The 27,584-nt window shown below is 37.2% G+C and overlaps 1 protein-coding gene across 2 annotated transcripts in view; it reads left to right on the forward strand.

Annotated features, from left to right (window-relative positions):
• The window catches only part of LOC116500625 (dimethylglycine dehydrogenase, mitochondrial-like), a 116,492-nt gene that overhangs the window by 82,653 nt on the left and 6,255 nt on the right, over window positions 1-27,584 (forward strand). Inside the window, exons 16-18 of one of the 2 annotated variants that reach the window (XM_032205767.1) lie at window positions 972-1,215; window positions 9,783-9,853; window positions 9,927-10,188. In XM_032205767.1, the coding sequence (XP_032061658.1) occupies window positions 972-1,215; window positions 9,783-9,853; window positions 9,927-9,940 (329 nt within the window). In that variant the 3' untranslated portion in view covers window positions 9,941-10,188. Of the gene's footprint in view, window positions 1-971; window positions 1,216-9,782; window positions 9,854-9,926; window positions 10,189-27,584 lie in introns of those variants that run through there. The other variant, XM_032205766.1, reaches the window with a different exon arrangement.

The raw sequence follows: 27,584 nt of genomic DNA on the forward strand, positions 1-27,584 counted from the left end.
AGAAACGTGACAGATTTTACTGAATGTTCAATGACTACTATGAAAAGTAACTTTAAACTTACTAAAATACAGAAAAATCATGCTTACAAGGATTGCTATCAATTACTCTTCTGAAATCATTAAAGCAGGTAAAAACAAGAACAGCTATACAACACAATAGTAGTAAAAGTAACTTCAAAGTGTCATGAATTCTGTCAATTTTAGGAATCTGGACATTTTTCTAAGTGTAGAAGATTGGTCAGGAAAGAGTTTAAAAAGTTACATGAGCTATCTCTAACTCATGTAGATATTTCTGTGTTACTGTAGTCAAAGTTCAACTTTTTCTATAACCATCTTGCATTTTGTTCTCACCAAACACAACAGATTCAGCATATTTCCAAATTGCTTCAACTATTTCAAGTATTCTCAAGTTTTCTCCTTTTGCCTGTGAAATCATCTGTTTTGTGTGACATCAAACAGAAAAAACTGAGAAAATTAGTACTAGACTATGAGTACATTTATTGTCCTGATACTGGAATAACAGTTTTCCATTTAAAGTGTAACTGCTTCAGAAAACAGAATAATAGTGTAGTCTGAGTACTAATGATGATAGCAACTCTTCCTATGGTCTTGAAAGTAGTTGGAATTAATTTTCTTTAAGTCCATAGCTCCGGAAGCTTGAGATGTCTAATGATCAACAGTTGTTGTTAACAATACCTTTCTAAATCATTGCTTTGTAGTATGGTATCATTTTTGCCCAGTAATAACTTTTAATTGAGGCAATTTGCAAGATTCTTGCAAGAACTAACTTAGTTTGTAACACGTTCTGGATATGTAGTACATTGTATTAACACCTAACAGCTCTATGCAAGTAGTTGCATGTCATGTCTACATTGTGAAAATATATTTTTCACATGGGTGAATAAATGTTGTGGGGAGGATTGTTCTGTTTCTTTCTTACCATTGATTCCTTACACTTACTTGTTTTTCAGATAATGGAGGACAGACTATGGCAGGTGGAAATAACTGGCCACTCAGAGGAAGAAAATGGACTCTCTGGGAAGGAGGAGTGAGAGGAGTAGGCTTTGTTGCAAGTCCTCTACTGAAACAAACAGGTGTAGAAAGTCACGAACTAATACATATCTCTGACTGGCTGCCAACACTGGTGCACCTTGCTGGAGGACATACCAATGGCACTAAGCCTTTGGATGGCTTTGATGTTTGGAAAACTATCAGGTAACTTGCATGTCAAATCACTGAGTCAGAATTCTGGTATGAGAAGAATTTATTCAGGCCACAGAACAGAGCTGGAATTGGAGGGAAAATATTATGTTTGCTTCCCTAAAGAGGGGAAGATAAATGTGCTGTTAACTTTGCTGTCCATGAAAGAATTATCAAGATTGCAAATTAATCCTTGTCCCTGATACAAAGCCTCCATAATGTGTTAGCTTGTGTGTGATGAATTTATAAATGTGTATGCAACATGGCAAAAACATAGTATACTTTGTCAAGAATCCTCTATCATCCAGAAGTATGCTAACTGATTTTGCAGTGTGTGGAGTGCATGTTAGTAAATTGTATGGATCCAGCCCTCCTTTCTACAGAACCAAATTGGCCATCTCTGCAGTATGCTTCTGGCATTGTACATGTGGGAAATCTATGCATACATTAAACTAATTGAATATGGATTTCACTTTGATTCAGTAAGATTTGTTACATCAGTGTAGAATCTGTCAAGCTGGCCTGAAGTATGAGCATTTGGATGGGTCCTTAGCATGGTGTCCAGCGACTCAGAAAGCCTTTGAGGCTGGGTGCAATGGTAAACCTTACTTGGTTCCTGGGTTTGTAATGCTGTGCCTGATTTAAGCAAGTGCAGTGCAGAAATGCTTAGATGGCTGTAAAGAATGCAGCTTAACTCCATCTGGATTGGCACTGAGACCATGAATACCTAATGAATTTTACTGGGCTCAGTCTGACTGTGTATACTTCTTGTGCTGTCTGTATTAAATGGGATATCCCAGACCCCATTAGTTCAGATAATGGAGAGTCTTCTGTGCATTAAAATAAAAATGAGTTAAATCCCATACATTTTTCCTCTGGAGAAACATAATAAAAATGGTATCACAAATGTTAGATATTGGACCTGGGGCCCTGGGCACATCTGAATATGTGCTTATTACTGGTACACTAGGTTCACCTGAGTAAATCGAATGTAAAATAATAAATGAAATAGGCATTAACTGGTAAAGGTGATTTTTCACTGGAACAAATGATTAAAAGGAACTCTGATTTTGCCCCTTTGTGCTATTTTCAGTCAAAACTTATATTCAATCAGTCCTTCATCTTTCAAAGCTGTTCTTTTATTCTACTAAAATGGATTATAAAGACCTTAAAACCTGAGTTTCTGCAGAATTTGAAACTTCTGTGGCCAAGCTTGGTTTTGCAGAAGTTGTCTGGTCATGTTGGCTTAAATTCCTTTGTTTCTTCCTTTTCTGTGCTACATGTATTGTATTAATTGATGGGGCTAAATTTGATTGTCTATGTTCTTAGAAGCTGTTTTATTTTATTTGGTCTCTGAATATAGTTTTGAATTACATGAGAATTGTTTAACATGGAAAGTTTAATACTGCTAAACAGAACAAAAGAACTAGCAATTCTATTTTGTAAATGTTGTTCATCAGCAATTTAGTGTTTTGCTTCTTTTGATAGTCTTTGTTCTGTTTTTATAGCAGTCAGCCAGTATTACAGATCATTCCTTGTAAGGGTACTTACTTCTTTGTATATTATGTGTTATATAGCCTTTTGTCCCTTTCTCAGGCTTCCCACTCCAGCCTGCAGCACAAATCTTATTTATGTAGCAGTTGCTGAAACCACTGCAATGGTCTACATAGTTCATTAAGATAAATACAGATTTCAAGTATTTTAGCATTGTAGACCAAGAATTACTTTAGTTTGAAAAAAAAAAAAAAAAAAAAAAAAAAAAAAAAAAAGATTGTTTGTACATTTAGTATGTTTATTTGTTTTGAAAATGCCTTGCTTGATTTATTCCTTAGTGCTGTCTCTGTTTACGAGGAGCTATGTGGTAGCTTTCTGTCCTAGCTGGAGTTTGCAGAGATCTTGTGGTCTTGTGAACAGGTATACTGTATGGCTCTCTTCCAAGTGGAAGAAGATAAGGATAATGTATAAAAAAGGATAATGTATAAATGTATAAATGAGGCTGGGGCCATTAGCTGCCAGGAAGAAATGGAGTCCTCTGTCCAGGCAGAGATAGCAAAATGTTTTACATGCTAACACTGCCGTGGGAAAATAACATCAGCAAGATTGTGGGCTACTGCTAAATTGCAGACTAACTTTTCTTCCAGTTGCCAGCAGAATTTCCACCTACTTTGGATTCACTTTTATACAGGCATTCTTTGTCATGGACTGATCTTCTTCAGTCTGTTTCCTTCAGTATTAAAACTATATGTGGGGAAGAAAAGGAACAGCTGCATGTCCCCTGCACACTTGTGTCACTTGAATCTTATCTCTTCTTGTAGGATCTGAATGCAGTGTTTACTAAGACTAGCCAGAAAATAGGTGACCTCAGATGTTTGTAGTTGTGCCAGCTGGGGTGCCTCTATCCAAAGTGGAAAGTCAGTTTTTGTGAATTGTTAGGCTGCTGTTTGTCTGACCTGCAGCATAAATGTCAAATTTCACATGATTTTCCCACATAATCAGGAGAAATGAGTGTACTAAATTTCATGATCATAACTCAAAAGGTCACTTGAATATTGGATAGCAAACAACGGAGGAACAATGCCCTTTTGTGACATCTGATGGAAAGTTCAAATATGTTGCTACTACAGGACCAGGTAGCTCATAATGAGTGAAATTATAAATTGCTAAGATTCTACCTCATTTAAAAAATGGAAATTAATAGTATATCACCACCTTATGTTTTTTTTTTTCTCCTGCCCAGTATTTTACAAATAGCTGCATATGCTTTTTTTTAACATGACATTGATTAATATTAGTACTTAAAATCAACATTGATTAATATTAATTTTGATTGATATTGATTAATATTAATATTGATTAATAATAAGTTCTGATATTAGAACTAATTAGATTAATATTAAGTATCAATATTAATAGCTTTCAGCACTTAGTACTTCTAAGTATTAAGAAGTATTAAAACTTAATACTTCTAAGTATTAAGTGCTGAAAGCCGTATGTATCTGCAGCTGCTCCTTTTGTACCTCCTCTGATTAATTTTGTTGAAGAACCAGAAGAAAGTTAACAGTTAGGAGCAAATAGCATGAAAACCGTAAGTTCAGAAGCACATGGTTCTTTTAGGCAAGAAAATCTCCTCTCTACATTGCTTTTTACCTACCTGTAGTTTCTTTTATACAATGCTTGGAACTGCAAAAATACAATATTCTTATTCTCCTTGTTTGAACTTCTTCTCTTGGGTTGAAATCTGTATGCTACTTAGAAGCTGTTTGACAGGGCCTTTGAACTCAAAGCTTGTCTGCTCCTTCCAATGTGATCTGATGACCTAGTAATGTAGCAAAACTGTATCACTGCAGTCATACAACCATGGAATGTTTGGGGTTGGAAAGATCTCTAAAGACCATCTAATTCCACCCCCTTGCCACAGGCAGGGACACCTCCCTGGCAAGGACCAGGTTGCTCAAAGCCTCATCCAAGCTGGCCTTGAACAAACACTTCCAGGCATGGGGCATCTGCAGATTCTGTGGGCAACCCTGGCAGTGCCTCACAGCCCTCTGAGTAAAGAATTTCTTCCTTATAAATCTACCCTCTTTTAGTTTAAAGCCATTTCCCCATCACTCCTATCACTCCACTCCATGAACAAGAGTCCCTCCCTCTCCAGCTTTCTGGTAGGCCTTCTTTAGGTACTGGAAGGCCCTGAACGTACTGGGAGACCTAACAGAAGTAGAATGTGATTTTAAACAGAAACTGAAACAGAACAGGTTTCACTCACACTGTCATGGTCTGACACACAATCACCAAAAGATGTGTGTCTAAGAAGTTGGTCCAGTGGCTAGGCACCAAGATGGGGGTTCTTAAGCCATCCATCTCACATCTGGGCCCCAGAATGCTTGTGCCCAGGGTCTGTTGCAGTGGTGCAGAGGTCAAAGAATGAAAGCAATGAAGTTCTTTCTCACATTTGTGTTCTTTGTTTGCTGACCACGCACAGGTTTTGGTTATACGTTTTTGTCCCCTTATTGGTACTGTTAGTCCTGTCCCACCCCTGTGAGTCATCAGAAGGCATCACTGTTCTTTATCTCCAGATATCTGTGTCTTGGGAAAGTGGCCTACAAATTGGGATCTTGATGACCTGCTAATCTGGGTGTCATTAACACAGGCCATTCTGGAAGCCTGTACTGTGTGTTTCCTGCTGTTGTCTCCATATGCAGACATTCCCAGTCTTTTTCAATTCATACCAATCTTGGCCCTTCTGTTGCAGTTCTTTAGAGTAAAAGAAACTAGGACATCAAAAAAGCTCTTCCATGCAAAACTGTTCAAACATATTTTTGAACCAGTAGTTCCTAGACTTGATCTTCCTCCAAGTGCCTTTGAAATTAAATTTCAATTCCTTTTAATGTCCCCAGCTTCTTTTTGAAAATGACTTAGTATAGTATCACTGTAACCACACGTTTTTGGACATCCATCACACCATTCCAAAATTCACAGAGGGCAGCCACCTGGGATTCCTTGTGCCACTTCAGTTTGCAACAAAGGTTCTCAGCTTTCATCACATTCAGCTCTTGATGCTCTCCCATTCCCACCCACTGCTGAGTAGAGTGCTACAGCATGGGCAATATCCTTTTATTTTAACATTCCACTCTAAAACTTAAATCTCAAATATAAACATCTTACACAAATCACAGTAGATTCCACTTATCTAGCATCTTGAATTATCACCCATAACACAACAATATAACTGGAACTTCTAAAACCATGTATGTATTAGAAATGATATCTAAAATTTGGTAGTAATATCACTAACCTATTTTACAAAAATAGTAATTGAGAATATCAAGAATGATTAATGGAAAACAATACTAAAGTGCAACTAATCAAGGAATCTAAACTGCAGTGCATGTCTCCAAGCAAGTATCTCAAAAGGCATTTGCATTTCTAAGAAACATCTGTTTTCCAGATGCTTGCTACTTTATTGAAATAGTGATATAAGGCAAAATTAGTTTCCTTATGTAGAAATTTGCCTTGGTTGATACCACTGTTTTGATATATTTTATTTTTCAACACTGAGTGTCTACTAAGTCTATGCTCAAAAGAAGTGTTTAATTTTGCATTAACAAAAAAATGGAAAATTATGGTACTGGTTATGGTGAAGGACATGAATCAGTATGGTAGCCACTGAGAGATTCAAGATAAAATGCGGTTTAAAAAAAATAGTATTTCCCCAAAGCTTGTTAGCAGGTGAAAGCTTTCAAGTTTTACTGAGACATCTTGCCTGCTAAGTTACATTTTTTTTAATTTTTGTGATGTTGGACATATCACATTTGATTGGATGAAATAAAGTAAGATCAACTTGAATTCTTATGTACTAAATGGCTATACTAACTTGAGAAACGAAATACCTGTTTGGAAAAATTATCATTTCTATTTTTGGTGTAAATTACTGCTCACAAAAAAGCAAGTGAAAGCTTAGAGTAATTATTGCCAGAACATCTGAAATATAATTATTTTATAAAAGTGTACACAGAATCACAGAATTTCTAGGTTGGAAGAGACCTCAAGATCATCAAGTCCAACCTCTGACCTAACGCTAGCAGTCCCCACTAAACCATATCCCTAAGCTCTACATCTAAACGTCTTTTGAAGACTTCCAGGGATGGTGACTCCACCACTTCCCTGGGCAGCCTGTTCCAATGCCTAACAACCCTTTCAGTAAAGAAGTTCTTCCTAACATCTAACCTAAAACTCCCCTGGCTCAACTTTAGCCCATTCCCCCTCGTCCTGTCACCAGGCACGTGGGAGAACAGACCAACCCCCACCTCGCTAAAATGATATGACAGATATGACCTAGAGAAATACAAGGTATTGCAAATGCTTTTGCTGAGTGACACTGTGGGAGGTAAACACATTTACCCTGAAAAACCTTTTCTTCCTTCCCAAGGAAGCCTTCTGCCTATTTAACAACAATAAAAGTGAAAGACCACATGTAGTGGTTTTGTGCAAGTTCACTAAAGAGTAATAGATCTTTCTGTATGTTTTTAAAAAGCAGAAAACAGACTGACATTCTCAGCATAAACTAGCTGATTCTACAACCATCTCTGAATGTTGTCCAATATGTTCCAATCAGTATGTTCTTACATTGAGCAATTTTTGGAAAGCAGTACCTTTTAACTGCTTAAATAAATATTCAGTCAATATGGTAGAATAATTCCCAGACAAAAGAAAAACTTCCTTATTTTTAGGGGGAGGAGCCTAAAAATAAGTATTCTAAAAATAAATAATTTTTAGATATGGTTACGCTGAAAACTGCTAAAATGGGGATCCTACAGAATCTTATTCTAGTTGCATCAGTTAGAATATATTCCTAATGCATAATATCCTTGGCAGGGCATCAGGGGACACTGAGGTCAGTTGTAGAGCTCCATAAATGGGAACTAGGACAGTGTTTAGGCATAGAGAAAGGTTTTCTTCAGGACTTTTTTCTGCCTTCCTGATGTCATTTTTTTTTTCTTATCAGCCAGACACTTTCTTTAATGTGCAGTGCTGCCTTCTCCTCTCTGGCTATTGTTTTGTGAATAGTAAGTAGTGACTATAAACCTCCATTTTTGTGTGCAACAGAATTACGGAAATAACACCAAAACTGAACAAGCAGTTCATTACCAGTTAACAGTACTACAGAGCTTATTGTGGTAAAATTGTAAGCCTCAGGTAGTATATCTCATAGCTATATGTAAATGGTATTACCAAGTTACTAATATTAATATTCTATCCCAGAAATAAATAAGAAAATAAATAAATAAATAAATTCAATATAGAGGACCACTGCAACATGAAAAACTTAAATGAATTCACGTATAATTTTTATCTTTTGTTCTACCTGCTATGCAATAACATTCATAGCCACATTTACTGTACAGCATCCAACCTACAGATTAAAAGCCATAAAAGGAAACTACCTATGATATATGATAGTAAAAATAGTAGGCTCTGGTATTGTCAATATTCTCAGTTCTGACTTTTTGAGGCCTAATCTCATAGTGTGTGAATATTGGATGTATAAATAGCACATAGAAGTAAGGTACTTTTTTGTTCTGTAGATTACACTGGTGGAAGGTACTTTACTACTTAGCATAGTTCTAGTGTTTGACTTCCTTTGACAGAGTACTGAAAAAACTGGACAGAAAGGTGAGAATATCTGTCCAAGCAGTCACTACAGAGTCAGTTGCATACTTTAAATTCACATCGTACTTTAATGTGTGTAATTGGTTCATGTTATTGTTACCTATTAACGCATGGGAAAAGGCGAGTTTGACCATAACTGTAACTGGACCATCTAGAGGTGGTAGTACAGGTATATTAGATTTTGTTAAGGCTGGGCACTCCATAGTTTGGAGTGTGACCACTCCTAATGGTTAGTTAGGAGTGTGACCACCAATTAACCTATAGTTTAATTATTGTACTTTATATTAATTGCAAGGTTGTATGATCTAAGTAATTTTAATCTTTCATCTGATCTTTCTTATTAATTTTATATTTAATCAAAATGTATAAAGTCCAGAAATGGTTTTAGAAATAGAGTAGAACAATATTAATTTTAATCAGTTAATACTGAAGCTTCTAAATTATGTGTAAATATTGTTTAATTCTAAAGTACTTCTTCAAAAATTATATACTAAAATAACAGCCATTTTTGGTTTCTACTAGATGTCCATTAAATTTTATGTTAGCTGTTTTTTATTCTTAATGCTAAGTGATTTAGTGGCCTAGGGTGACTCTTTTAGAGTACTACAATGAAGGTCTTTAACAGAAAGAGAACAACATAAATTATTTGGAAGTTTCTGAAACTGTATGTTTAAATTAACTGTTAATTAATATTTATCATGATGAAGTCAATGTTCTTTCTTTTACACATGTTGCCCTTTATAAGGAATGAATTTATTTTACTGACTCTCTTTTAGTACTGGGATTTATTTAATTCAGAAAGTTTATTGATAAGTTAGGAGACTGATTCTGTACCACCCCTGTGTAGTCAATAGAAAGACAGATTATTTTTTTTAAGAAGGTAAGAAGGTTGGTTCAAGGTATCTGAATAATCTTCGTGACATCACTACAAAAGATAGAGCTTTCTCTCTCTCTCTCTCTTTTTTTTTTTTTTTTTTTTTTTTTTTTTTTTTTTTTTGAGGGGTAACCAATTCCCATAATGTTTTTTGAGGCAGCCAGCCAAAATGCTTTCAGCACTCTAGAGTGATGATTCTTGTTTAGGTATTCAGAGAGCAGGACAAGTCTAAAATGCCAACTTAATGCTGCTAAATATGATTTTTAAAGAAAGTAATAATTAAATCCTTTTTTTTTTTTTTTTTTTTCCATTTTGGTAGGACCAGCTCTGTGCTCTGTAAAATTGTGAGTAATCCCAGTAAACAGCAGTGAAGTCAAGGAAAATAGGTAGGGGCAAAAGCTGTTGCTACTGGGCTAGAAAATAACATTCAGATTAAAGTTGTTAGCAATTAGTGTATGGATATGAATTCTATATTAGGACATCAAAAAATAAATCACAGAATCTTAATGAAATTTAGCTTTCCTTTTGAAATTTCTCCTAGTGAAGGAAGACCTTCCCCCAGAGTGGAACTGCTTCATAACATTGACCCCATGTTTGTGGATGATTACCCATGTGAGTATGCTACTGATAAAGACTTGTTAAATGTACAATTTATCTTCCTAACGCTCCTTGTATTTCCTTTTAGGTGAAACAAAATAAAGTAGGATGCCTTCTACTTTTAGGTAAATAGTTTAGTTCTAAAATACTGAAACATCATCCCGCAGCTACTCTTAAGTCCTTACTGAATTACGACCAATGCGCACTTCCCATTCTGCAGAGCTCTGAAGCACTACCAAGTAATGAATAAAGTACTTTGGGACATGGAATTGTTGAGGAGCAGCCATGTGCCTGAGGTGCATGGGGAGGCACACAGCCAAAACAAACCACCAAATCCTGTCTTCAGTGTTCCAGGTTGGCAGGTAGCTCCCAATGAGCTGCTCAGCCTGGCATATCTTGATATGTTTATTCAATATGATTGTATTATTGACCTTGAAAATGGAAAACCTGAGTTTGTGAGAATATTAGAAGTTCCAAGCTTTGTGATTGCTTTTGTTCCATAATCATACAAGTTGGATCTTTAGTGCCATAATCACATGAATTAGAGCTTAACTTTGCCAATTCCATAGCTTTTTGAAAACCGTCTGTTTTATGATTCAACATTATTAGTTTGCTAAGGACTACACAGTTTTCAAGCAAAGATTTCTACACGCACAACATTGGAACAGATCCTTTCTAGTGTTTTTATAGCATTTCTGTATTTCATTAAATGAAGAAGTAAATCCAGGCATATGAACTAGTACAGTACGGACAGTGATCTGTTACTTGCACGACAGATACAAGTTGTGCTGCGGTAACAAGAAGGAAAGTGGTAAGGTGTCCTTCTGCTACGCACATCTGGTTCTGTGATGTTTTTCTGAGAAGGAGAAACATCGTGCACATCTAATGTTGGCTGTACAACACTGCCTGCAGATAATTCCTATACACTGATGGAATTAAGGCGTAGCTACAACAATTTCCCTTCAAAGAATCCTCAATGAGTTGTAGCATTCCTGTACAATGTTATGCCCTGATGTGGTATTCTGAAACATACTTCAGAGACCATCTTTTCCATGTGGGAACTGCTATTATTGAGCACAGCTGAGGCATTTGAATAGCCAACTTCCTGGTTTAAATAGAGGAGGAATGAGAAGAGGAAGTTTTCAGGAGCCTAAGCTCAGGAAATACATCCATGAATTGTTTATGTGAAGCCACATGTGATGATTCTTTACTGTACACTACATCTAGCATGTCCTTCCTATATGTGTGCATGTGTTTTGTGTGGCATTTGGGCATAGAACTGGGCAGGTGGGCAGAAGGTGTAGTAAGGGAAACTTTATTCTAGAGGAGATGTGACCTTTAGCCACCATGAATGGAGGGAGGGGTATGTGTACCTGTAAACTCCCATTATTTTTATATACCTTTGAAACTCTAGTAATGAAAACCAAAAATCTAAATCTTTACCTGCAAGTCCTTATGCGCCATATATGGTTTTCCTTTTTCTTCTCAGTGAAGATCTTAAACTTTGGCAAGATACTTTGTGCCACCTGTTTCGGCTTCTCCCTTAATAGCACTTTTGGTCAAGAAAAGACAGAGAGGACGTCTAAATTAGTATCCATTACATTTTTCCTAATTTTTTATTTTATAATACCATTCTTAAAAAATATGAAAGTAGATAATTGTATTATTGATACATTTGACAAAATACATCCCTGTTATATATGACAAAACATATATAAAACTTTACTTTTTCACATCACCATTCTTTTTATTAATGTACACTTTGTATTGTAACAACAAATCAATTTATAGTTCAGTGCTGCAGAAAAAAAATCCATCTTTTCTTGCACTTGAATTGTTACAATGTGCTCAATTTCTTAACTGGAATTAGGAATAGTTTTGTCTTTTGTAGGGTGAATCATGGTGTTCATGATGCTGTTTTTGAATAGTATAGTGAAATTATGCTTTGTCATATGAGGATTAAAAAAACTATGTTGAAACCTGAGTTGTTAGGTATAACTGTATGTATGTAACTCAGCCTATTTCTTCTTAAAATGTCTGGGTTTTATTTGCATGAATTGGATGAATTGGATAACTAGTTGAGAATCAAGATCCGGAGTAATGATTTTGGCATCTCCTTTATGGATAGATGAGGGAGACTCAAAGGTTGACGTATATAGGTCTTTCATATTTTTGGCAATATGGCTCTCTGCATGTTTTTAAAAAGCATTTTAAAATTAATTGCACATACATAATCTTTTATCACCAAGGTGATAAAACATGTGTCATTCTTGAGTGTTACTCTTTCCTTGACTGTTATTTCCTTGCCCTAAGTTTTTTTGAGATAAAAATATTCTTTTGCCTACAATGCTAACATGTATGTAAGTTTGTTTTGCTTGGTTCTTTCTCACCTCCTATGCTGAGTATTATGGCAGTAGTCTTTGGCCTTCTTTGTGTCCACCTTGCCCTTCTTAAGCCCACTTAAAATATCATTTCACCTTAATCATCCTTCTGGTTCTTGCATCAGATGAAGTATTTAAATCATGCTAATATTTTCTTTTATTTTTTGTAGAAATTGAAGTAAAAGGTAAAATAATGACTAGAAGATACAGACTAGCTAAACCTTTGGGCCTGCAGAGTACTGTGGAAGAGGAAGTTAAATCTCAAGTTACTAATAAACATAATCAAAAAAAAATTCAGGAGGTTGGGGATAATCAAGAGAGTTCTGATTATTGCTGTAGTTATGCACACATAGGGAACTAAATTATTGTTCTATTGTGCTCATTGCATGTTCAATGCTCCTTAATCCTTGACTGCTCTTGCATATAATGCATGCATTCTTTCAGTATATATTATGTAATTGATTCATCGATCTTCATCTCCAAATAAGCTGATAGTATATATATTTTACTAGTATGAATCATGGGATGTCTAATGTAATTCACAGATTTTTTTTGACTGAAATAGGAAAACTGAATTTGTTCTGTTCAGATTTTTGATGCCTATATAAGCTTTTTTTTTTTTTCAGGGAAGATTTTGTGCAGAAGACATAATTAATTTACTATTAACTCAAGTGTTACAACAAGGTATTCAACAGAGTATTAAATTTAATGTTGGGAATACTATCTTAATTACAGAGCTAACTAAATCTTTGCTGCTGTGGTCTGTTAGAACTAACCTTGACCTTGACTCCATGAGTGTGCTGCTCATGGAGTAGTAACATACAGCTTCTCAAATTCTTAGGCTCGGTGTTGGTACCGAACATCTTGCCATCAGCTATCGTTGCTGTAGGAGCTCTGATTAATCTATTGATGAGTATCTTCTTGTCTTTTTTCAGGAGCTTGTGTCTGGTAGTCAATACAATAGCCTTAAAGTAGCCTTGTATCATAATACTGTACTTCACTCCTGTTGTTAATATAAAACAACATGAGAGACAAAACACTGTAATCTAGTTTGTCTGCAGTTCTATTTTACAAAACAATGCTGATAGCTCTTATTTTACTGTTTCTTTCAAATAATCACCTTCTGTCTCTGAGGCAGACTTTCTTCATTCAACTATAAACCTCTGGAGTGGTCTAAAACATATTGCAGTGTTTTAAACTGTAATTTCTCATTTGTCATCCTCAGTGTTAAAAAGAGTTTCTGTTCCTGACTGCAGACTTTGCCTTCAGGCTACATCTGACCTGTGGCAGCCCAGCTGAATGATCAGGGTTAAAAATAATCTTTTCACTCTGAACAGATCTGTTTTACAATGTGGACCATAAAATCTGGTGTTTTAACAGGAGGTGGAGTGAAGAACTGGGGTGGAATCTCAAAAAAAATGTACTGGTAGGGTATGAGGGTGTTGCGGTCTTTGTAGTGAGGCAAGTGTGGTGGTGATTCATTGCCAAAATGGAGAACCTCTCTTATTATTCCATCCTTTTCTGATTCCCTTTTGCTGGATCTGGAAATCACATGGCAACAAGATGAGTCTTCTGCCAGATCAGCCTTCAAACTGTCTTGGGACATGGGTGGGGTGGAAGAGGAGGAAAGATTTGTACCAAACCAGCCAGCTGAATCAACTTCCCTTGTAGCTGTCTGACTAGGAGCACATGGGAGCGGGAGTGTGTGGTTGGTGGCAGATGCAGGCAGTGGCCACAGGACATGGCCACCAGATCAGCTCAGGCCACCAGGGAACCTCAGCCAGAGGCAGTAGTTTCATGGAGCTTAAGCTAGCATAGTTTGATGCTGCCTACCAAAGAGGAAATCCTGCCTCCCTCTTCTCTCTCTTCGATCACCAAACCCACTCATATAGCCATACTGTATATGAACCAAATCGTGACACTGACACAGATTTTATTAAGCATTTTTTTTTTCTTTTTATTGGATATATAATCAAATGCTCATTTTGGCACAAAGGAAGGGACAAGAAGGAATTTCCAGGGACAGGTGAGACTGATTCTGTTGGTGGCGCTGAAATTAGACTCTGAGGTTTCTGTTTCATAATAACAGATGAAGTGATTCAGCAAGTTTCTGTTGGGGAAATACTTCACTTTCTCCCTTCCCCTTTCCCAGCCACATGATCCTGATGCTTGATTTGTATCTCTTCTGGTACTCCTCAGGTGCCTCCACAGACTGATTTAACTTGCTAACCTGGGGTGGGGAACAGATGATTTTCTTCTGTCAGTTGGGTTGAACTGGCTCATTGAAGGTCCTGATGGATGCCAGAGCAAGGCGGGGGTGAGGATGGCTGTGCAGTTGGAAGAGGAGAGGCAGAGGGAGAGCCAGCCCTACTAGTGCTGGCTGGCTGCTCCTGGAGCCAGAGCCCCCAGGGGAAAGCATATGGGCCACACCCTCTTGTTGGACCTGGATCTGCTAAACCAGTCTGGTGAGCTTTGCAGATGGAGATGGACCTGGGCTCCTCCAGGCAATTGCTCTTTTCTCTCCTTGCTAAAAGCCATTATTTTTGTCGTTGGTTCTTTCTTCATCTCCCTCTTGATTTTATTTATTTATTTTTAACAATGAATACATGTCTCAATCACTTGGTCTCAGTGTAGGCTTGTAATTTATTATAGAATTTGCATTTCTATAAAAGCAGGTCATTGATATGAAAGACCTACAGTCTTCCAGATTTCTGTCTGAAACAGTCACGTTTTCTGTTAAGAGTTTCGTAGGAAATTAAGAAAATTAAAAACAGAAAGCTAGAATCATGCTGAAATAGTATCATTTTCTCTGTAATGTACAGGTTAAGAAAGCTCAAATAAAATGTGTAAAATAACTGAAAAGTTGCAAAAATCAAAAACTGATTTGCATTTGTTGGAAGGAAAAAAAAAGGTTTTGGCCCATTTTTGTGACTTTGTCTTTAAAGAAAAAAGGCCAAGTTGTTGATGGTTTGGCAGCTATAAGGGTGACGTCAGCTCTTCCATTGTGAAAGATCTGCTTTCTTTTAGACAGTCTTATGGCATTTCATCAAGTTTTGGTGATTCAGCTAAATTAAAAACCAACTGGATTTAAATCTAAATTCCCCTAACTGCTAAACCAAACATATTTCTGACCACATCGTTGTTGCTAGATGGTCTGTCTTGAAGCAGTATAGAAACTTTATATCCCACAGAAGGCAATTTTATTTTGAGAATCAGAGCTAAATGACATGGTGAAAGAAAATGTACCCTTTATTTCAGTTGTTAATCAGAAGCTGTCAGTACATACTGTATAATTTTTTAATCTGACTTGCTAAATTCATAAATTAATTTAGTGAATTGTACAATATCTTGAAGATGACAAGTAGAATCACTTTCTCTTAAAAAAAAAAATAAATCCAAATTTCTTTAAATTTCAAAGATGTATTCAAAATAAATATGTTGTTGGGTGGGGCTGTTTCAGGCTGAAAAAACTTTGCCTTCATTTAAAATTCCAGGCTCAACCATAAACTAAAACTTCAAAGGCATAATAAAACTGTATGCTACTAATTGTAGTTAATTTATTTTGAGGATATCTATTCATAGAGGCAGACATCCAATACAGAGAACTTGTAAAAACATTTTGTGATTTTTCTCCAAGCTTTGATTAATTTTCTCAATGCAAATAAGACTTTACATTGCTCTCCTTGACATCTGAAAAAAGGCATTACCTCATATATTGCACTATTAATTGCCAAAATAAATGATTGCTTATAAGGGGCTAAATCTGCTCTGTGCAGAATGAACATATGATTTATTACAACAGAGAAACCATTTTATTTCTGGGACTGATGTATCATTCATGGACATTAAAATAGCATTATAATGGCTACAGCATTATATATTATATCCATACATATACCAAAATGATTCATCTTGATTAAGGAATAGACATTCTAGGCTCCTTTAGGCCCCATTTATTACTTATTGTGCCCAGGTGAAAGATGATTCCTAGGACTTAGCAGGCCAGAAGTGATTTCTTCCCCAGTTTTATTACTGATGATCTAGCTGCTTTAGAATTAATGGGAAAAAAAAAATAAATAAAAAAATCTCTCATAATGGAGTTATTCAGTAGCAGATGAAGTATACAATAGACATAGGTATGCATGCCTGCATGTGCTCTCTGGGCTATGAAGAGTATTAAAGTGCTCCAAGTCTGTGCCAGGCTAAGACCCAGAATCCACTCCTGGAGAATCAAAATGTGAAGAAAGCTACTGGTAGCATTACATGACTGAGTTTACATCATGACAGCTGGAATGGGAAAGTGATCAAGAATGAGGAAAAAGATACATTGTTTGCTTCTCTGAATTTCCATTTCTCTGCAAAATTAAATAGTCCATGTGCTGACCATCTGGAATCTGTCATCTTTTCATTACAAGTAAATCATAAATTCAAATGACCCCATGTATATGCATAAGGCAGGAGTTGCCAATAAGTGACCTTGGAGCTGTGCATGGCACTCAACCACTTCATGTGGTGCTTTCATGTTGGTCTGACAGTTTTGGATAGAACTCAACTCCACTCCCTCATGGGAGGCCAATAGTTCTAGACAGTTCTACTGCTGTTCAGATCACAGATACGCAGTGCTTTCCCTTTGGCTGTTGGCTATCTGAAGTTTCTGGGGATGTAGCTTTTGTGCGGGGATGTAGCTTGGGAAGCTTGGTCTATGGTTATACATTGTTTTGGCTCTTAGCCCTCCTGCATCTGGATGTGAGCCATCCATCATAGTATTCAATACTAAGTATAAGGTTATTGCACTTTTGGTGAATCTCATGCTTATCCCCATGTTTCCTTGAGAATGTAGATAATCTCTTTTAGAATTTAGAAATTTTAAGTTACTTGATAAAGTGTCTAGTGCCAGTACCATGATTGGAATTCAGAAATCCCTTGTTACTGCTTCTTTTTTTATGCTTTATTATATTCTATAGCTACTTGAACATAACACTAGCTACATTATGTAGCTCTTGATATAAATGGATTGCATTTTTCAAATGAAATATCTCTGAGATGGAAATCTGTTAAGTTTTAATTGTACACAGGATGTTAGAGTCAGATTACAGACTCTGTTCAGTTTTCTTTATCATGACCATTGCTATCTTACAGTAACATAAGTGGGTTTTATGTTTCACATAGAACACCATCTCAAGATGACATTTGATGTCTTCAGTAATTCATAAATACTATTCCAATCAGCTCAAATCTGTTTTCTGAGGGGAAAAAAAAAAAAAAGTGTTGAAAAAATAGTATTTTAAAATGTTTTTCTAAGGGAAGTGAAAGTAAAGCACTTCATTTTACTGTCTCTCATTTTGTAATGTTTGATCTCATAAGCCGTATTAATCAGTTTGATATTATTTAGAATAACTTTATTTTTTTTCTTTATTTTTTTTTTCTAAATTATTGTGTAATTGTATAATAATGTAATAATGTGGATAAATGCTTCACTCTCCTGATGCATGTGGGGAGTTTTTGCTGCCATTAGTAATTCTGGATTTTACTCAATTCTTTGTCTAGTGGGTTTTTAAGATATAATCTTAATCTGTTGTAAGGATCAAGGTGAAGAATACTTTTAAACAAGACCAAGAATATTTTAATATGCTTACTACTGTTGGAATTAAGTTTAGAAGGGTACACATTTTGAAAGGTAAGAGACTGAGCATGATATTCTCATAAAGATCTTTTATTTGGAATAAAACATTGCCATGAGAAAACTGAAAACTGAAATTAGAAGGGATAATAGGTGAGTTTGAATCTGTATGTGCACAGTGTTCAAGTTAAGTGAATTAAGGCAGGTGAACTTCACTGTATGAGTTTGTCTATGGCACAGACTTATGCCTCATCAACATGACATTAGGAGGTTTTAGTGTCTCAGGCCTCAGCTGTTTCTTCAAGATCAGTATTCTATTAATTCTTCCAAGGTTAAGGTCATGGCTATTCCTCAAATGCTTTTATTTTAATAACATAAAAGAAAGACAGAGTTTTGTAGAAAACTCATTATTGCTATAAAGCAGCAAAAGGTCACCAAATGTCTTTCCTCGGTGAAGTAGCAAAAAACGTTATTTCTTCAGTAATTCATTGTCACAGTATAGGTTGGAGGAGCCCTTGACATTTGCAGTTTCCTTGTTGAGATGAAATAATTGCTCCATACATCACAGTTCAAAAAAATAAGTCAATTAAAAGTATATATATGCAAAGGCCTTGTTAGCCCACAGAGCCATCTGCATTTCAAAATGACCACGGCAGGCTTGTCTTTCTTTGTAACATACTTTCATCTTTCTCGTGGACATTCACAAGCAGTCCATTAATTACAGCATCATGCCTACAAACACATGTGCAACTTTAAAAGAATAGAATGGAATACTTCAGTTGGAAGGTACCCTCAAAGATCATCTAGTCCAACTGCCTGCCTTCTTCAGGGCTAACCAAAAGTTAAAGCATGTTACTGAGGGCATTATCATAGAATTACAGAATGGTTTGGGTTGGAAGGGACCTAAACATCATCTAATTCCAATCCCCCTGCCACGGGCAGCAACACCTCCCACCTCCCAGGTTGCCCAAAGCCCCATCCAGCCTGGCCTTGAGCACTTCCAGGGATGGGGCATCCACAGCTTCTCTGTGCCTCACCACCTTCATAGTGAATAATTTCTTCCTTATATCTAGTCTAAACTTACTCTGTTTTAGTTTTAAACCATTATTCCTTGTTCTATCACTACAGTGCCCGACAAGGAATCCCTCTCCAGCTCTCCTGTAGGCTCCCTTTAAGTACTGGAAGGCTGTAATGATGTCTCCCCAGAGTCTTCTCTTATCTATGCTGAATGAACATTCCCAATTCTCTCAGTTTTTCTTCACAGGAGAGGTACTCCAGCCCCTTGATCATCTTCATGTCTCTTCTCCAGACTTGTTTTGTAGGTCCATGTCCTTCTTGTGCTGGTGAAAATTATCACTGGGACAGCATAACATAGAGAAGAGGAGACTCGGGGGGATCTCACTGGTGTCTATAAGTACCTGAAGGGAGGTTGCAAAGAAAAAAGAGTGACAGTTTTTAGTGGTGTCCACTGCCACAACAAGAGGCAATGGGCACACACTATAACACAGGAGGTTCCCTCATTTCTTCCCTCAGGAAGCACTTCTGTGTGGGTGACTGCGCACTGGGACAGGTTGCTCAGAGACACCGTGGAGTCTCTCTCCTTGGACATACACAAAATCCGCTTGGATGAGGTCTAGGTTTCCCTGTTTCAGGAAGGAGGCTGGACCAGGTGACCTCCAGAGGTCCCTGCCAACCTCAGCTATTCAGTGATTCTGTGATCACTTTCAAAGGGCTATAGACTTTTGAGTTATCATTTAGAAACACTGTAAAATATTTTATTTCTTTTATTTATTATAAACACAAAGGAAAAAATGTAGGCCTTGAAATGGGGGCCTATCTTGGCAAAAATGAATTTACTTCATCTGTGTGAGAAAGTGCTTTTTTTTTTTTTTTTTTTTTTTTAATATATATGTATATATATGTACTGCAGGGGGAGGTACAGATCCTTCATCAAATGTTATCACTTAAGACAGAATTCTGATATCCTTGTGCTGCTTTGCAGGGCAATGTAGATGAGCATAGCTTAGGAGTCCTTCTCTTGGGCTGTTGGGAAATATTTGTTTCAGACCTTGAGCATAACAAGGATTTTGCCTGAGGAATCCTTATCTACTTTTATCTAAGACTTTTCATGTGCCTGTAGCAATAGGGAAGAAATACTCTATCTTCCCCTCTGCTTTCTTTTGTAAATGCATGGGGAATATCTGTGTTTCTCTCCAAGATCACCTACTCCAACCTCTGACCTAACACCAACAAGTCCTCCACTAAACCATATCACTAAGACATCTAAATGTCTTTTAAAGACCTCCAGGGATGGTGACTCCACCACTTCCCTGGGCAGCCCATTCCAATGCCTCACAACCGTCTCGGTAAAGAAGTTTTTCCTAATATCCAACCTAAACCTCCCCGGTGCAACTTCAGCCCATTCCCCCTCATCCTGTCACCAGGCACGTGGGAGAACAGACCAACCCTCACCTCGCTACAGCCTCCTTTAATGTACCTCTAGAGTGCAATAAGATCGCCCCTGAGCCTCTTCTTCTCCAGGCTGAACAAAATCCAGCTCCCTCAGCTGCTTCTTGTAGGACTTGTTCTCCAGGCCCCTCACCAGCTTCATCGCCCTTCTCTGGACTCGCTCGAGCACCTCCATGTCCTTCTTGTAGCGAGGGGCCCAACACTGAACACAGTACTTGAGGTGCGGCCTCACCAGAGCTGAGTACAGGGGGACAATCACCTCCCTAGCCCTGCTGGCCACGCAGTTTCTTCTACAAGCCAGGATGCTGTTGGCCTTCTTGGCCACCTGAGCACACTGCTGGCTCATATTCAGACGACTGCCAACCATCACTCCCAGGTCCTTCTCTGCCAGGCAGCTTTCCAACCACTCATCTCCCAGCCTGTAGCTCAGCTTGGGGTTGTTGTGCCCCAAGTGCAGGACCCGGCACTTGGCCTTGTTGAACTTCATGCAGTTGGCCTCAGCCCATCGGTCCAGCCTATCCAGATCCTCCTGCAGAGCCTTCCTGCCCTCGAGCAGATCGACACACGCACCTAACTTGGTGTCATCTGCAAACTTACTGAGGGTGCACTTGATCCCCTCATGCGGCCCCAGTACCGAGCCCTGGGGAACGCCACTAGTGACCGGCCTCCAGCTGGATTTGACTCCATTTGCCACAACTCTTTAGGCTATCCAGCCAGTTTCTAACCCAATGAAGCATATGCCAGTCCAAGCCATGAGCAGCCAGTTTCTGGAGGAACATTTAAATGAAGCATTTACAAATACTATATACATATAAATAGAATATATATAAGGTATAAATGTGTTTATTAATTGTAAAAATATTATCTATGCCTTTTGTTATTTTACTTTTTTATTTCTCATTAAAATTTTCTTTGGAACTTTAGTCTTACTCTTTTCTTGCAAGTGAGTAGTTAGTTCATCTGACAGGTTTAAGATTTTAGTCCCTGTGAAAATTATATTACTACGTTAAGAGACAGTCAAGATTTTCAGGGAATTTGGAAGAGACTTGATTTAATATTCATCAATAGAAACGTAAAATGTACTCTTATTGCTCTCAGTGCCATAAATGTTGTGGTCAAGTATGTACATTAGATAAAAACTTGAATCACATTCAGTGTATCATTTCCTGAAATTTAGAAAGAGAAAAATCTCATGTTAATGTAAAGCTATATGGTCCCTAATCCAAAGGTATAAAACAGAGAAATTCAAATAGAATGGAAATCCAGTGTCAACTTATTTTTCTGACCCAGTCCATGGATTTGTACTACCTTTGTTATGTGTGCAGCTGGATAATGTGAAGAGTACAGCCTTCCAGTTCCTAAAATGACCTTCACTAGAAAAGATATATACCGGAAGATATTTATATGTTCTTATGTTTCTACATTAAGCCTTCTTGCCACCTTCTCTCTCTTCACTCCAGATCCAGCTACTTCCAGACAGGGAAATAATGAAGGAGATATGTATATTTTTTCAGTTATCATTCTGTGTTTTATGTTGTAAGGTAGAGTTGCTAATTCAGCTTTAGATTTATTTGAAGAATAATTTGTTTAAGCACCAAAGCAGTCTGCCTGCAAATCAAAACCACCCTGTGCTCACAGAATATTTTGCTGCTATGGATTCCAGAAAAACTCATAGATCACTGAATTAAAATTTAGGAGGTAGTAAAAGTTAAGAATCTGATCCACATGGTATGCACACTACATTTACATGTAGTTCAAAGCTTTATGCATAAATTTGGTATGAGCAAAATTGAAATTACCCAAACCCATCTGAATATCCCTTCACCACCTTAATCATGCTTATTTTCTCTCTTGTCAGTCAAAATGTTTGCATGTATTATATGACGTGAAACAGAAAATATGGAGAAAATCTCCATCTTGGAGTTTCATACAGTCTGTTGGTGAGAAATCTGTCTTGAAAGACTGATCACAGTTCAAAACCCATTTTTGACCTTGGTGTTGGGCTAGATTTTATGGAAGCAGGAGAAAATCTCTCATTCTGTCAGGTATATCCCTATGCAAATTCAACACTTAGATTTGAGGTTCACCTATTAAAATGTATGGAAATTATATATTTAATTGGTCTGATCCTTTTCTTTATTTCCAGTTTATTGAAAATTAAACAAGTTCATCACTGAATTGGCATATGTTTCTAATTGTTCTAGTGGACAAATAGTAATTTTTATAGCCCGCAGTTGGGTGGGGCTTTCTGTGTGACTTGAGAATTTTTTCCTGTAGGGAGGAAACTATTGGACAGTTGGAAAAATGTTGTCCAAAGAAAGTTCAGAAGATGTGGTTATGGGAAGCAATGCTGACCACAAAGAAAAGTTATAATGTGGCTTCCTGAGTTTTACTGCAGTGAAGTTATGGTTCATTTCTCAACTTTGTGTTTCCCTTTCTGGCTGCACACTCCTATAAAGAATCAATTGTTTTGGTGCCTGGTACCTGAAGACTGGCTTTTTTTTCTGTTCCGGTGCTGCAGGGAAGATGAAGTGAGTTGTTTAAATGAACAGTTTCTTGATCTTAATTTCTGACCTTAGTGACATGGATTTTGCAGCAGAGAAAATGGCTCAAGTTCAGTTTTCTCTGCTGATCCATCAACCTCAATTTTGGGAACATTCTTGGGGTTGTGTACTGTTACTGATCTTTTTTTCTTAAGCTTTTTCTTTTACTTCTAGCACTTGGTAACTTGTCTATTGGTGTTTCTGTTCTGTTTTGATTAGCATCACTTTAATGTTCCCTGGATAATTTTGAGTGTTTAAAAACTTATGTGTTGCCATAAATGATTGTTGTGAATACAAATATGTAAGCCTTTCTTACAAAGGTTTAATGGAAAACATACTGTCTCTCCTGAAACTTGTGGATCAAGAGGAATTCAGCTTCATCTGTTTGATCAAGAGAATCTGGTAGGGTGTAAGCCCCTCGTTTGTTACTACTAGTGCTTACCAATCTAAGTCAGAGCCCACTAGAAGCAATGGAAAAGTTTCTATTAGTTTCAGTGTGATTTTTTTCAAGTCCCAACAGACCTCCTGCTTTTCCACAGTTAAGCATTAGTGAGGGACAGTGAGCCTTCTAGACCTGCTAGTTTTGTGTGTGTGCAGGTGGTGAGATTAATAGGAGATGGAAGACTGTTTTCATGAAGGTAATTTTTATGTGGCATTCCTTAATATTTAGGATGGTCTGTGCTTTTTTACTTACTATTTCTGCAGTTGTAGCACAGAACCAGGCTAAGTTGATTCAAAGGATTCTGAAATGTCTATAGAAAAGTAATTGCTTGTGATTTTTGAATCAATCGGGAGGCAGTCTTCTCTGTTTAAAGGGCATCATGTAAGTAAATGTTTCAAATCTTTATAGAGAATTAAATTATTTACATTAGAAAAGAGGCTGTGAAGTGCAAAGCTTTTGATTTATTTTGATGGAAGCAGTAGGAGAATGGTACTAGTAATTTTTATGACAATATATAAAAGCTGTTGAATAAAATAGACATTTTTTGGATGATTAAAATAGTGTGTTGATTTTAAACATGTTAATGAACTAGAAAATATTCTAGAAAATATTGTCTTTGTGTGGGTTTCAGGTATAAGTGGTTTTTGGTTTGCCAGTCCCAGACTTCTGTCTGGGGATCTCCTCTGTGGTTTTTATAGGCTACTAATCAGATCACAAGAGGCAGAAAGATGCATCATCTTACTATGAAAATAATATTATTGTTTGTTGGTTTCAAATTCTAGTAGAAGTACCCTGTGTGGGTTTTTGTTTGTTTGTTTGTTTTCTCATTTTTTTCTGGTTCAACTATTAAGCAGAATTCTACTCTGTGATGTACAGATTGAACATCTAATTTATCCCCTTGAAATTTGTCATTGCAAGATGACACTACCTTTTGAAAGCCTGTCTTCTTGGCGTGACTGTCTTTGGTAACTTAGCAATTTGAATGGGCAACATTGTATTCTTTTGAATACAATATCTTTTTTAGACATAAGATTAAGTACCACCATTCCCCAAAGCTGAGGAAGGGCATTACTCTGAGCACTAGTTTCTGCAGTTCAGTAGTTTCTTGTCTTCTGGCTGTGTGATGAGACTGTTATGTCTGTGATCCTTGCTCTCAATGCGTAACTGATAGAAAATCCTATGATAGGTGCATCTGTCACAGTTGCAGGCCAGTATGTCTCTCCAGCTGGCATTAGAGAAATATTTATGATCCTTGTGGGTTCCTTCCAACTAGGGATGTTCTATGAGTCTAATTCTATGTCTGAAAGCCTGAGCAGTCCCACCCAACATGTGCGATCCTCCTGAGAGTATTTGCAAACACACAGGACACTTGCAGTGCTATCCTAGTAACAGTCATTGGTGACATGGTACCTACAAACAAAATGAAGTTTATTTTTATCCTGCAGGGGTAACGACTGCACAGAACCAAAAGCTCACAGAGCTGTTGTAGCCATTCTGATAGCAACAAGCTGAGATGCTATTAAAAGAAGGTTTTACAAAGTGATACAATAACATGGAAGTATTCCATGAAGCCTTTTTGGTGATTGAAAAAGAATGACATGTAATTGAATTTGAGGATGTAGACAAGATTATATTTGTTCAGAGAATGTAGTCTAGTCTAGTTGGAACATGGTTTTTACTGGCAAAAGCAGACAATGAATTTCTTAGGCAAATAATTTTATAACTCGTCCAGCATTTCAGCATGTGTGAGTTTTTCTTATTGTGGGTATGTGCTGTGTATTATTACCATTTAGCATTGCATGTGACATCTAGTCAGATGTTGAGAAGGTCAGGTTCACATATAGACTGTAGTCACATTGACTGTATTAATGACAGGCCAAACTATTTAATTATCTTGGTAAGTCTCCTGTCAGTTAAAACATTAAGGAGTCGATTATTTGATTGGCTCAGCATCACACAAGATGGAACAAACCTTCCTTTGCACACACAGGAGATAGAAACAGCCTGGTCCCTAGAGTTTTCTATAATATAATAACTTAATTAAGCAGAATATACAACTAGCAGAGAATTTTAATTCCTGAGGGACTGCAGGTTTCACCCAACTTTGTAGCTGGTTTCTAAACATTTTCAGTTGTGCTATATTGTTTTTGAGATGTGAAGACCAGATCAGTTTTTCAGTTGCATAGAACGTTTTTCTTTGATCTCTTATCTTTTATAATAATTCCTTGCATTCAGTTTTCTTGTTGAGCAGTGCTGACATAATTCTGAAAAAGTGTCAGCTCAATCTGTCATGATTCTGAGGTTTCACTCTTGCACAGTTACAGGCGACTCACAAGTCATCATTTTAGACTTGAATTTAGGATTGTTATTTCACACTTTCTTCACTTTAGCTACATCTATGTCTCTATCATTGCCTATTTTAATGCCTACTCATCCAGTCTCACAAGGTCTTCTGTCATTCTTTTCAGGCAGCCTTAACTAACATATTAACATCCAGAGACTTTGTAATCTCAGTTTTCAGACCCCTTTCCAGATCATTTGGAATATGTGTAACAATATGGGTCCCAGCACAAATTCCTTCAGGAATCCAGTGATGCATTGAACATGAAAGGGAAATTTTTTTTCCTATTGGATGCCTTTTTATTCCTTTTAGGGTCTTTCCTCTTACCCATCGCTGCTTACTTTATCTGTCTAGAGCCCTTTGGAAATCCAACTGGGACATATCAGTCAGATTTCCTTTGTCAAGAGCTGGCAGATTTCTTCAAATTGATTAGGGTCTGGACGGGATGGAGTTAACTTTCTCTGCAGCGGGACATACAGTGCTGTGCTCTGCACCTGTAGCTAAAACAGCACTGGTATCACACCAGTGTTGTGTCTGCTGCTAAGCAGCACTGGCACAGCAACAAGGCTCCCTCCAAACTCCCCCACAGCCAGCAGGCTAGGCGTGGGCAAGAGGTGGGGAGGGGACACAGCCAGGACAGCTGACCTAAACCAACCAAAGGGATATTGCATACCATGTGGGTGTCACACTCAGCAATAAAAGCTGAGGAAGAGGATGAAGGGAGAGGGCTCTCATTATGAAGACTCCTGTCCTCCCAGACAGCTTCTCCATGTATTGAGGCCTTGCTTCCTGGGATGTGGCTGAACATCACTGATTAATGGGAAGTAAAGAGCAATTTTTTTTTTTTTTTCATTTGCTCTGTGCTTCTGCATAGCCTTCGCTTGTTTGCTTTTCTCTCTTCCTTTTCTCTTTAATTAAACTGTCCTTTTGTTTAACTTATCCTTTTTTTCTTTCTATCATACTTTCTTCTCTCCCTCTTCTTCCTCTGAGAGGAAGTGAGTGGTTGTGCTGGAGTTTGGCAGCCCAGCAGGGTAAAACCACCACACCTCTTCTTGCAAGTCTTAGCCTCACCCCTGTCTGCCCTGTTCAGCATGGGCAAAAACACTCCTTTGCACTTCCTTTAAATAATTCATACAGCATGAGAAGTAAGCTTTTGTTCTATGTGGATCCTCTTATTTATTATTTAAGTTTTGGAATGCAGCAATCAAAGAAATGATAGAGGGAGTTGCATAGACAAAAACAAACAAACAAACAAACAAACAAACAACAACAACAAAAAACCACTGAAATTAGTATTGAGAACTAAAAAGATAATTTTTTAGTTACTAACAGAATACCTAGGGAATGGCATCCATTACAAACTGTGAAGTATCAAATCATTTAGACACCCAGGTGGTGTAATACACACACACACTTGTGTTACAGAAAATGAATGTTGGTGATATTTTATGATCATATTTTCCCTTTCACATGGCTGAATTTCATGTTTTATGATATTTTCAGAAACAGAAATTTGATATAGAGAACAATTTTGGTTTTAGTCCATTCTACTGATAAGATAGATAACTGTAGATAACAGCTGTAGTCTTTGCTTTACAGATGAAGTAATGAAAGTACGTGCTTCATTTGCTGCTGTTGTCCATAAAGAGTACTAATTATATATACTTGCTTATAAATTAAAGCTTCTGTTACTGTGCAGGATACTGGAAAATTGTAGAGACATATTCTGTACAATCTGGTACTCAGGCTGTTCAGATTACATCTTTGGGCAGGGCTCTGTTTCCCAAATAAATAAGAAACTAACATTAATTTGTTTTTGTCCAGTACCCTACATTTCTTCCCTGCACGTTAGTGTCATAGACCATAGCGTACAGAAATATAGCGTGCTTCAGGCAATATTGTTTTGGACCCTTAAAATTTTGGGGTTGGGATCTTGTAAATGGCATGTTG

The sequence above is a fragment of the Aythya fuligula genome, chromosome Z (genome assembly GCF_009819795.1).
Source record: "Aythya fuligula isolate bAytFul2 chromosome Z, bAytFul2.pri, whole genome shotgun sequence".
Taxonomy (NCBI): Eukaryota; Metazoa; Chordata; class Aves; order Anseriformes; family Anatidae; genus Aythya; species Aythya fuligula.